The sequence below is a fragment of the Ammodytes marinus genome (genome assembly GCF_949987685.1).
Source record: "Ammodytes marinus genome assembly, chromosome: 7".
In the NCBI taxonomy this organism is placed as follows: Eukaryota; Metazoa; Chordata; class Actinopteri; order Uranoscopiformes; family Ammodytidae; genus Ammodytes; species Ammodytes marinus.
Genome location: NC_137211.1, coordinates 8715452 through 8728304, shown reverse-complemented (window position 1 = coordinate 8728304; position 12853 = coordinate 8715452). Strand labels below are relative to the sequence as shown.

The window sequence follows — 12853 nt, the reverse complement described above, 5'->3', positions numbered from 1 at the left end:
CCCTGGAATCTAACTATATATACTGTTGTCATTTAATTATTATAATATTATTATAATTATAATTAATTATTTGTCCTTAAATCTAGTCAAAACTTTTAAATCAGACTCTTTCCACAATGTGTCCACTAAGTTGAGCACTAACTTTAAGTTTAAAATATACAGTGCTTTCACTTTACTCTGTTATCAAATTGAAATAGATGTCTTGTTATTCACCAAATTAAATTCTGACGTGTAGTCTCAGAACGCTTGGATCTGCACTACAATTTAAAATGTAAAAATATAGACATTAAATTCAACCTAGCATATGGCTGGACCGCGTATGGTCAATCATGGCCAAATCGTTACACAGATAGTCAGTAGTAGTGACTGTATTCACCGTTAAAAGTAAAAGTTTCATCTTAGTCATTCAGGCAGACTGGAGACTCAGATCTTTAGAGTTGACTGGCAGGTTCATGCTTGAAAACCACTTTATACAATGTGTCGTCCAACCACGTCAAAAATAAATGGTGTAGTGTCTATGTAGTTGTTCTGAACAACTACACTGCAAGGCAGCAGTGAAAGGAATTGTTTAAATAATGTGGAGATAACTTGCCGATTATTTCACCATGAGTTTGTCTCGACTGTATAGAGAGGGCAAATACTGTCGATAGAGAATGTTGAGACATTTGCACTGGAATCTGCCATTGTTTATGTTGTCATTTGTAATGGTCTCATACCAACGTTATGAACCGGTAGTCTCACCCAAACAGACACACTCACACATGATGCCTGTGACTGTGTGTGATCCATCAGCCACTGGGCAGGAATGGCACAGTGCCATTCATCAGGCAGACTGAGCAGTGGGTGGAAGGAGGACAGGCCAGGTGGATCTCGTTATCTCACTCCGTAGCGCTGTTAATCACTACATGTATCGATGATGACTGTTCCCTTCCAGTGAGAGGGGATTACTGTTTCTGCAACACCAAGGAAACAAGGCATATGGAAATATGGATATGTGCAGTCAGTGTGTGAGTGGGGTCAGACTGATGCTCTCCGGATGGAAGGATAGGCTCTCTTCTCACTAAACAATTATATATAAAGACACACACACACACACACACACACACACACACATGCATTCCTTCCTGTACAGTACGTCCTTGCAGACCACCAAGGCTCACCACAGTACATTTTAGAAATGACATAGTCAATTATTATAGTTGTAATGATCATTCTGTTAATGGAGAGTACATAACATCCAAATTGAATTGAACGATAATGGTTTAGGATAATACAGTGGTGGACTGATTACTGACATGCTCAAATTTATCCCCAAAAACTTGAAATCAGCATGTATTGATGTAAAGCTGATGGTATTCTGTGGTTTTTAACAAAACATTTGGGCAGAGGAATTTAACTCAAGGCAGCAGAGAGAGCCAGAAAACACAAAAACAGCTGTAATATGATATCCACAATCCCATATGATATTTTGAATATGAAGAAAATAGATGCTTAGCTCTATGGATGCATGGCAATGTTGGTCTGCACTTGGTCCATCATTCTGGCTCCTGACTGAAATATCTCAACAACTACTGGATGGATTTCCATAAGATTTGGTGTTTTGTTTTTTTCATACTGGTTTCATCTAATTTCATCATCACATCAAAATTTTAATTAGTCAAAGATGTCGTTTTATGACCAAATCCCTGCGAAAATCATTTCACGCCCATCAGCTGTACTTTGTGTTTTGTGCATGCTTATACTAACTGAGATCACCATGCTGTCATGATTGTGAGCAGGATGATATGGGGATTTAGCTCACCGCTGTGTCTGAGCACAGCCTCACAGAGCCGCTAGCATGGCCGACTGTCTCGCTTAAACATATGGTCTACATTTTTAAGTTATTTATAATTTGCACAGCTTTATTGCCAGTACACTACTACACTAAATAACAATGTATAAACTAAATGGGCAGGACTTTTTAATTCAATTCAATTAATTCAGCTAAAAAGAGACAACTCTTACCGAACATAATGCCGTGAACAAATTCATGCCGAGAACTGATTTCTAAAGTCGGCACTGGCAACCGTTTGGTTTGGTACGCACCCCCAACCAAGAACACACACGCCTAAAAGTGTCAAGAGTGTGCCAAGTCTAAAATACACAGGGTTTTGCAGAGATTGCAAGTAGTGTACAGGTGTGCAAAAAACTGCTTGGGTAACAAAATAAAATGGTGTAGCTAAACAAACAATAGAGGGTTAGCAAAGTCGGCCTGCTGAAGTGACGGCTGGACTTGGTGTTAATGATCCAGCTTCTCCTCCCCACAGGAAAGTGTTCTGGAACAGATGGTTTACCTCTGGGCTCGTGACAGGCAGTACTCCTTAGCCATTTTCACCACCGGACTGTCACACGCTTCCTTGATAGACGGCCGCAAAAAAAAAGCCAGTGACCCGTTAAGTAGAGCAGATGGAAAAAAAACTGCCAGAGTTTTTTTTTACCAGGAGGAGCAGGGCGAGGCAGAGGTAGAGGTAGACTAACATTACACCAGAGACGGAGAGAGAGAAAAAGAGAGAGAGAAAGAGAGAGGTGGTTTTTGTAAGAGAAACAAAGCCAGTGTTGAGCAGTGAGAGCTCAGGAGAAAGTGCAGAGATATACCTTCCATCCCTCTGTCTACTCCCCTCCTCCCCCCCAGTGGTATTAATTAGCAGCAGCAGATGAGTGGAGAACGGCAGCCTGAAGGGAGAACAGGTTCATGCCAGGGTAGCCTGCACTGTTGTAGTCTCTCTCTCTCTCTCTCTCTCTCTCTCTCTCTCTCTCTCTCTCTCTCTCTCTCTGTCACTCTCTCTTTCTCCCTCTTTCTGTACACAACATACACAAAAGGACGTGTTACAAATTGTAGACATGTCAGTTTCCAATCACTATGGTCCACTCCAAACTATGAAGTTGTTATATCCTTTAATAATGGAGGAGTAAGCCCTCCCTCACATACTCAAAAATGCGTTGAGCAGTATGGGTTTGATAGTATAATAACCGTAGATGTAAATTATTAAGTATAAAAAGTGAATGTATTGCTAAATATCTCTGTTTCTCTCCGTCTGTCTCTCCCTGCAGAACTCTATACGACACAACCTGTCCTTGAACAAGTGTTTTCTCAAAGTGCCTCGCTCCAAAGACGACCCCGGAAAAGTAAGTATTTCCTGGACAATGTAATGCAACAGAAAAGCTCAGCTTGAGTTACAGAGCGACACACAATGACAAATGCGAGCCTCTTTCCTCAAGCTTACAAATAAGGCGAGGCTGCGGGGGTTGCGATTGACCTTCACGTGTTTAGGCGCCCCTCTTGTCGCATGTTGTGCCCACACATAAAGTGCACCCGAAGACACCCATCCTCGGCTCTCATTCTCTGTCTGTAAAGCACACGCACGCACACACGCACGCACACACACACACACACACACACACACACAAAGAGCGTCTGTACTTAAAAGCAATTTGTTGCACCATAACTAACTGAATGCCTAATGCTGCTTTCTCTGTTTTTCTCAGCTCTTCCGATATTGATTCTGCCAAGTCATAATGTGGTACAGGCAGTAATGAATAATAAGTATATGTAGGTACACTCCTTCAGATGCGAGGACGTTCACGCATCTGTTATGCTTTATTAGGCCCCATTTCTCTCTCTTTTTCTCTCTGGCACACACACAATCAGAGTTGCCATGGCCACTTCAGGTGCGTCGCTTTGATAACAACAATTTGTCAACTCCGTGTTTGTGTTAAATCAAAGGAATTGCTCCGACAGGGGGAAAATATATAATTATAGTTGATCTCTGGAGCTTGCCTTCACAAGATTATTTTTAATAAAAGCTCAAATGTCTACATCTGAACTCAATCACAGGGCTAATGTGAGAAGTTGTTCACAAACTGAAAGGCCCAAACTTTTCACTGTGTTTGAGTTGCAGTGGAAGGGGGGAGTTTCTCCAGGCTTTGAAAAATGAATTGGGAGGGAAGAAGGTATCAATAATTCAAACTCAATCCTTGGGCTTTATTGGAGGCCTTTAGACTACGAAGACACAAAGAGAGCAGCTCCCCCCTGATTAGCCTGACTTGGACCTGACCAGCACCTTAATTCACACAGTGGATCGAAGCGGTCAATAGCTTGGCATGGGGAGGGGGTGGGGGGTTCATGTTTGCGTAGAGAAGTTGAATGTACAAGCTCCGATTGAAACCGTAGAGAGAAGGGAGAAGCTAAATCATGCATGTGCTTACGCTAATTGGCTGTGTACTGTTCAGCGATGTGGGACTAAGAGACAGGGGGAGGAGAAGAGGCAAGGATGGTGGGAGGTGGGGGTGTATGTTGAGAAACTGTGTGTGTGTGTGTGTGTGTGTGTGTGTGTGTGTGTGTGTGTGTGTGTGTGTGTGTGTGTGTGTGGCCTAGATGAACCTCCTGAATTCAGTCTGCAGCTTTGGACCTCCTTGGGAGGGAAGAGGAAAAATGAAAGGGATAAAAATAAGAAAAAATAAAAGGAAAAAAATCAGGCCAGGAGGAAATCAAGGATCTAAAGCAATTGATTTCCTCCTGTCTCATTGTATGTGTTTATTTTGGAGGCTGCCGTGTTTACACATTGTGAATCAGAAGGATTGTGGTGGATTTTCCGGGGAAAGGAAGCAGAAGTATACACCACAGGAAATCAAAAACCTACAGATAACTGATTGGATACACGACTAGAATCAAATCTATATTGATATAACATTGAACTGGACAATGTGCGGATTGTTTTTCCATAGGAAATTAAAGTCCTTTAAAGGTTAGTTGGGAATATTTTTTTTGTCTGTTTAAATGTGTTGAGGCCAGTGTCTTGTTTTATGCTGTTGTATGGCTGGAGTAAAACCATCACTGCAACTGGATTGATGGGTTTGTTTAAAAAAAGCTGGATATATGATTGATTGGATTGACTACCAGTTTTGGGCAGTAATGCATCCGTCTGTAAAGCGTTACAGTTTGCAGCACAGATGTGGTCTTGGAGTTAGGGCTAGGCGATATGACCTAAAATGAAAAGGAAACTGCCTATATACTGAAACCTGTGTAGTTTTTGGGATGTGCTCTGCTGGCACTGCTGGTTCCACTCACCTATACACAGGTGTTTTTATTAGTGCTGTCAGTTTTAACGCGTTATTAACGGCGTTATTAATGTTTGTTATGCTATGGAAATGGCTTTCTGCAATATAGGCTACCTTAGCAGTATGTTATAATTCTGTATTATTTGCATTCAGAACTACCTATGTAACTGACGGTCCATTGCGAGTACAAGGACAAGTGGGTTCCATTTAAATACCCCGCTCCTCCCCTGCCCAGTCTCCCTCCGCACTCCAAGTTCCCTCTGTGCAATGTATGCTGTTACGTCATACCAAGGGCTGAGGGTAAATGAACGAGGGGAAGTGCAACTACTATTGGAATGCAGCTCCAGAGTCACAACACAGAAGACTTTACTAGTGAAGGTCGCGCAGCTGAGCTAGGAAGTGCTAGGTTCCGGTTTCTGCTTCAAAATAAAAGTCAGAATTGACTTGACGTTTCGCCGTTTTGTCAGTTAAATAATTTTAATGTGAAATTACGCTGTAGGACATGTTCCGTTTGAATTGACAGTAACTTAACTGCGAGCCATAGGCTATGTATAGTTTGTGGTGTTTCAGTTGTTCTAACATTCTAGTTGATACAACAGCATGAAAAAACCACAACGTTTCCTAGGCCATGACGAGCGTTAATCGCGCAATAAAAAAAATTACGCCGTTAAAATGGGTTTGCGTTAACGCCGTTAATAACGCGTTAAACTGACAGCACTAATATATATATAGTATATACAGACCAGTGAAAATGAAATTCAATAATTTCACTTTGTATTTGAATACCCTTGTGGTGTTGCTTTTTTGGTTAAAGTGATAACTCTTCCACCAATGACTCCTTATTAAAGTTAAGTAAGCCAAAGAAGAATATATATATGAAGGTGTACCTAAACCTATAGAGTGATCAAAAGAACTGGTAAAATACACTAAACAAAGGGTTAATAACACTTTTTAATTTGGGTCTCTCTGCAGGGTTCCTACTGGGCCATAGACACCAATCCTAAAGAAGACACAGTACCAAGCAGGCCAAAGAAGAGGCCACGCTCTGGAGAAAGAGTAAGTAACCTTAACCAAGCCTTATAAAACTCTTGTTTTAACACTTCAGCTACCTTGTTGACCATTGTGCAAATGAAAATGTCTTTGGAGAAAATGAATTGTTTAATTGTTTACCTTGTGATTTTCTTCTTGCTGCATGTAATGCTTGCTTGAAGGATATTTACCAGTCTAAGAAAAAAGGTTAACCCTAACCCAAGGATTTGGCGTTCAAAAATTATCTTATTGTAATGATGATGTTACAAAGCCAATAAAATAGCGCAGACCTTAAATACATTGTGCACTTTACTCCTTGGCATGGGTACACATGCAGGGTTATCTTTAATACCAGATTTGCTTTGTGCCATTTGACCCACTTTGATTATTGGAGAATGTAATAAAACATGACTGTGTCTGATAGACATACCCCAATCTCCAGCCCATGTGTTATTAGGAGACACCAGGGCCTCCATCATTATACAGATGATAATGACATGTTAATCAATGTCATTATATAAATTCATCCAGATTAAATAGGGGTTGGCAGGCATACTCGTGTCTCCCAGCTTTGCAGATTTTAAGATCCCAAAACAGACATAGAGTTACAAGCCACAGAATAGATGTGAGAACACCCAATGTAAGTATGCAAATGTATTTGGGGGAAATTGATTGACAGCGGCCAAGGCTATAAATACATATAACCCAGTCAGTCAGCAACCTGAGGATCTGGGATACAAAAGCAGTGAGCTCCATGATGTATCGCAGGTGTCGTATCACCTCCGTCTGTTTGTTAGCACAGTCATAACCAGTGTTTGGGTTTAAAGAGTAACATTTCAGTACAGCCTCCAAAGCAAACTATCAGGCTCTTTGGATAATTTTCGAAACATTCAACAGTTTAAATTCTCTTTTGACTGCTACTGCTCGACTGAGCTTAAATTAACCGTTAGCTAAGTGTAATGCTTGACAAGGTTACACCAACTGATCTGAGCAAATGACACCCGTTTGTAAATGCTGCCGTACTGAGAACTACAGAGATAGTTTTGTGGAGCTGATAAGCTTAATCAACTTTGTCGACTCATTTGGCAATGGCTCGAATGTAACCAGCATTTATTCACATGAAAAATGTACGCACTATAGCTTTAAAACCAGCATTCAGGGACCCTCCATGTTTTTATATTGGATGCTGTAGAATAGATCTTTGTATCCAGCAGCTGACCCACTGAGATTGTTGTGAATTCACACACCTGACCATGTTAGTTGTTGCTTTAGAAGAAAACCTCTTTCTTTTGTCATGGTTCAACATGACAAAAAGAAATCTCCCTTCTTTTTTTCTCAGCCGGTGTCTCTGTCACCGTTTGTGCACTTTTTGATCATTATCTTTCCAATGCGATTTGTTTATCTGTTTGTCTGCCACCCTTCCCTCCTCCATCTCTCCATCCCTCCATCTCTGCCCGTATCGTATGCTTCAGCCCTCTCCTCTCCCGGGGAAACTCAGGCAGGCTCAGAGGAGCAGCAAAGTGCACAATCACAGTTGCTCACTGTGGAGGAAGAATTGAGGTGAAATAGAGAGAGAGAGAGAGATAGAAGAGGGGATGGAAGGAATTGTGAAAGAAAGGATGCAAAAGAGAGAGAAAGAGACATCAAGGTAGAGAGAGCAGAGGGGGAAATGTCAAGCTGCAAGAGGGAAAGGAGGGGTAAAGAGTTCGAGGGAGGAGAGTGTTTCGAGGCTTGCGTTCCAGTTAATTACCACAGAATCCCCGGGGCTGCCGTTAGACATATTTTCTTCACTGATTTTTTTTATTTTTTATTACAAACATTAATTAATTCAGAGCCTTGTCATCTCGTCTTACATGTACGGGCCCTTCGACCCCTTTTCTTCCGCCTCACTTGCACCGCTGGCAGACACACTGTGGGGCTGTCACATGGGCTAAGGACAAACAGGGCATTTTTTTAAGTACTGAGATTTATAGCAGTGTTACCGCCTGGGGAAGAAAGGAAAGGCTAAATATGTTGCACTGTTTTCATTGGGGTTTTTTGTTGCACCTAGGCTGCACCGTCAAAGTCTCTTAAAGTCTCCTGATGACAGCGGCTGTGCAAATGCAAAAGATTTGAAGTTGGCAGCGGGGCTAAACGTCAGCAGCATAAATGCATTGTACCAATGTGTAGACAGGCAGTGTACACATATAGTTTAGTACCCGGAGTCTTCGGCGCCCTAAGCATAATCACTTTCTTTCATTTGCCGTACACCTCTCTGTCTGCCTGTCTCTCTGTCCGTCAACACTCAATTATCTCTCCAGCTATTCTTCCCTTTCTCTCGCCCTTTTTCCACAAGCCTCCCTCACTTCCTCTCTTCACCTCTCCGTTGTTTTCTTCTTTTTAAGTGCTTCTAGCAGGGAACCGGCAACCCATTTCACTGGGAGTTTATCATAAATTAAAGATTGCATTGTTGGCGACCAATCCTCTTACTGTAAGCAGTTTGGGAAAGGCAGGCGAGCTTTCTTGAACCTTGAAAGGAGTCAGACAAGGAAATAAATATTGTTCTCTTTAAAAATAAATTAAAATAAAATAAAATACTCACTTGCCGGAGTCAGTTTTGCCCCTCATCGATCTTGAAATAGTCATACCCTCACACTCCATTATCCCAATTAATTGCTATTGCAGATACTTCAATAATGCATGAGGATGGCTTTATTTATCTTATCAAGTGCCAGTGACGTGTCCACTTTTTCAGGCTGTTTCAGTGTCCGGCAATTTAAATAAAGTTCACCTAGACTAGTTCACATAGTCCGAGCCTGCGGCATGGAGGCGAGGGTTGTCTGGAAAAGGCCTACAGATGATGACTTATTTATATTTGTGTGTTTGAATTCTTAGTGTGTTAGACTTGCTTAACCAGGACAGTGTGACAGTGATTCCTTATGCACAGTACAGGGGCCATCACATTGAAAAAGCTCAATGGAATTTAGCCAACATTCTTGAAGCATACATTTATGTCTTAATTGTTTATTTGGTATGTGGATTGGATCCCTCATTTCTCGTTCTCACTGCTCTTTCCTCTAATTCAAGGCATCCACTCCGTACAGCTTGGAGTCTGAGTCTCTGAGAATGGACTGCGTTATGTCAGGAGGGGCATCCCCCACTCTGGCCATCAATGCTGTCACCAACAAGGTAGGACACCCAAGTTTGTCTTAGCAGATGTACTTAACTCCATTAAGCAAGAGATGCTGATAATGAACAAGTCGTATTATGGATCCAGGATCCACTTAATAACCTGCAGAACTTTTAAAAAGTTAAATAATCTCAGAAAGGTGCTACTTAAGTAGCCATTTAGTTCTAATGAATATTCATATATTAATGATGTGTGATGATTATTTTTGACGGATGAATTAATATGTAGTCATTTGTGCTGGCATCTGTGAGGAAAGTGTTAAACGTTGCAGAGGCTATAATTAATACTAACAGGATATAAGACGTGCCGAAAACTACAGCAGAAGGAGTCATTGACTTTAACACCATAAGTGTTACACACACACACACATACACACATGCATATGCTGACTTAAAAAGCTTGACTGGAGGTGACTGTCTGTACGAGGGTCAGAGATCAACTAGCAACTGGAACCTTTGACGCCGGATCTGGACCACACACACACACTCACAGACACACACACACACACACACACACACACACACACACACACACACACACACACACACACATGCACACAGACAGACTGACAGAATGTGCGGTACGTGACCTTTTCGTCTGACCCCGACCACCCCGAAAATTTGAACCCACAGCAGCAGCAGCACACATAACTTTTAAGTGTTTGGTCTAGGCATGATGTGAAGGTCTGGACTGGACACCTTATTCCACCTTTTCTCTTCTGCACTTTCAAAGATCTTCAAAATTCCCAGAGGTTCATTATTGTGTCAATACGAAACACATTTATGAGAGTTTTTTATTTATTATCATATTACGACTTGAGTTGTCTTTTTAAAAAATTGTTACAAAATCCTTAACCAACATTAAAATAGCCATGTATTCACTTACTGTATTTACTTATTGTAGTCTTTATATCCAATTTATTGTCATTTATCTAGCAAAATGATTAAGCACCCGCTGGTTCCTGCCTCTGTAATGTGGAAAGGTCGCTGCTGTTTTCGGTTTCAAATCATTAGAAGTTCAATGCTTTCTAAATTTTGACTTTGTCGGACGTTTTGGGTTTTGGGAAGGTGATAGGTTTGTAATCAATTTTTTTTACATCTTATTTTATGACAGTATTTAATTCAGTTGGTACCATTACATTTACATCACCATTATTGTTTGAATAATGCCGTCATTGACTCCATCGACTCTGCAAATGTTTCTTCAGTTTTATTAGATACACACACACACAACCTAGTTATAATATTTGACAGAAAACAGAGAGAACCATTAACAGCCAAGGAAATGAGCATCAAGCGATTATCTTTGCAACATTTCCCCTGACGGTTTGCCTTATCAAAAAATTGAAGAAAAAAAATTACACACATTTAACTCATTCTGTCTCACTCCAGGAAAAACTAAAACTTGACTTATCTCAACCATCACTATACATGTTGAAAGCAATGATTCAGAGCAGGGAGAGGAAGACCTTGACGATAACAATGCCGGTGTCTGGTGTCCACCCACATCCACACAGGTGTCCACAAAGGCCACCACAACAAGACATCTTCAGGAGTAACTCATCAAAACACTTCTACCAACTAGAAGATGTTGTACCTAGCAGAGGCACTGCTTCCAGAGAGCCTTAACTGTTGTCTTAACCAAAGGCTATAATTTCACATTTGTCTATACAATTAAATGTAGCCTGGAGGTAATGCTAGCTTCTCAAGCAGTGACAGTCAAACAAAACAAGGGAAACATGATTCAACATAAACCCTGAGGCATTTCTTTTAAAAGCCTTCTAATCTCTCTCAATATACTGTGCACTTCCTCTTGTTCAAACTCTCCCAAAGTAAAGCAATTTCTTAAGTTACCCTCATTAAATTACAATCACAATTTTCAAGGGAGAAAAAAAAAAGCATCATTAGGTTTAAGTTCTTTGCTTTTATGTAGCAGCAGGACCAATTTGCATAGACCAGCACCTAATTTCCCCATGTTTCCTCATGAGCTGCCTCATAAGTTAATGGTGCATGGGTAACTACTCGAGGTGGGCACTGTTCACTTTAGCCTTGATATGAATTGGCAAGCAGACGGTGGGCAATGAAATCATGAATCACTGCCTTTCAAGGAGCTTATTCGGTGCTTTGCTTCGAAATTTTGGCCCTTGTAATTGCGTTTATTGTCACATTAACATGGATCTTGTGTGTGTGTGTGTGTGTGTGTGTGTGTGTGTGTGTGTGTGTAGGTAGCGCTGTACAACCCCGAAGCAGAAGGCAGTGAGAGTCCTGGGAGTCTGGGCAGCAGTCTTTCAGAGCAGAATTTGGCGTCCGTCAACCTTAACAACCTGAACACCGCCGTCAGCAGCAGCAGCAACCTACACGGCTACACACCAGTGAGGCTTTTTCTTTATGTCTGGGGTGACAGTCAAACCATCGATGCAGGAACATGTCTATTCTTTCTTATTTCTCTCTCTGCACAAAGACAACGGTTAACCAGACGCGACTACCTCTGTTCAAGTACATTCCTGCCTTCTCTCACTTTCTTCTGCTATTTCATCTTGAAGGGTATTTTCTTTATATATGATCTGTATTCACTCAATTCTGATATTGTCTGGATGATTCAGTCAGCAGTCCAGACACTCTGAAGATAGATAGAAAGAAGGTTGTCTGCTCGACCCTTCGCAGACTGAGGAGATAAAGATGTGTGCGTACGCTGGCTCTACAGCACACACTGATGATAAACTCTCTTCTCCTATTTAATGTTTAGACCTTGCAAGAAAATACAGCCAAGTGTGCTTTGATGACATATGCATTATCCTGGACAATACACACACCAACGGACACATTCTAATGCCTTTTTTTTAGCCTGCTAATTTGATCTCACCCACTTACTAAATATTTAAGAAAAGTTTGAGCTTTTAAATGGCTTTTTCAGTCAGTGCTTCCCATTTAGAGAATATCTATAAAGATCTATGATTTCTTCTATTCAGAGGTGTGGAAATGTAATTGAAAGGGCAGATTGATTGTAATAGCAGCTTATTGTTGAATGTTGCTTTAATATGCACTGACTATTTAGCTTGTGAATTTAATATTTTTTTTGCAGCCTGCTATCAATTCATTAATTACATTTTTTTTTATCGGAGTATAAACCCCCCTTGAGATAATAATACATTTTATTTCTGGATGCAGCAACTAGTTTTCAATTCTGTTTGTAGCGCCTCACACCCCTCAGCGTCGACCAGCACAAGTAAATTGTAAAGCTGTGGTAAATGCTCAGTGTCGTCCCTTTGTATTGACAGTTTATACTGCTCTAGTATTAACGAATTTGGGACAAAAGGGCGAAATTGTGTACATTTAAGAGGTTTATCCTGTTTAACAGCAATGAAGCACTTTGATTTTGCTTACTCTTTGTCATTTAACACACACACACACACACACACACACACACACACACACACACACACACACACACACACACACACACACACACACACACAGGGTTATTTAAATCGAGGCTGTCCCATGTCGTCTGCTGTTATGGTGCCTGCGGTCTTGGCCGGTGTAAAGTACACCCCAGACT

The 12853-nt window shown here is 41.1% G+C and overlaps 1 protein-coding gene across 1 annotated transcript in view; it reads left to right on the top strand.

Moving 5' to 3' along the window:
- LOC307253120 (forkhead box protein J3-like) overlaps positions 1-12853 on the top strand; it is a 52887-nt gene that overhangs the window by 23664 nt on the left and 16370 nt on the right. The window contains exons 4-7 of the mRNA XM_080030997.1: positions 3091-3165; positions 6070-6153; positions 9193-9294; positions 11520-11666. Coding sequence (XP_079887123.1) covers positions 3091-3165; positions 6070-6153; positions 9193-9294; positions 11520-11666 — 408 coding nt within the window. The remainder of the gene's footprint in view (positions 1-3090; positions 3166-6069; positions 6154-9192; positions 9295-11519; positions 11667-12853) is intronic.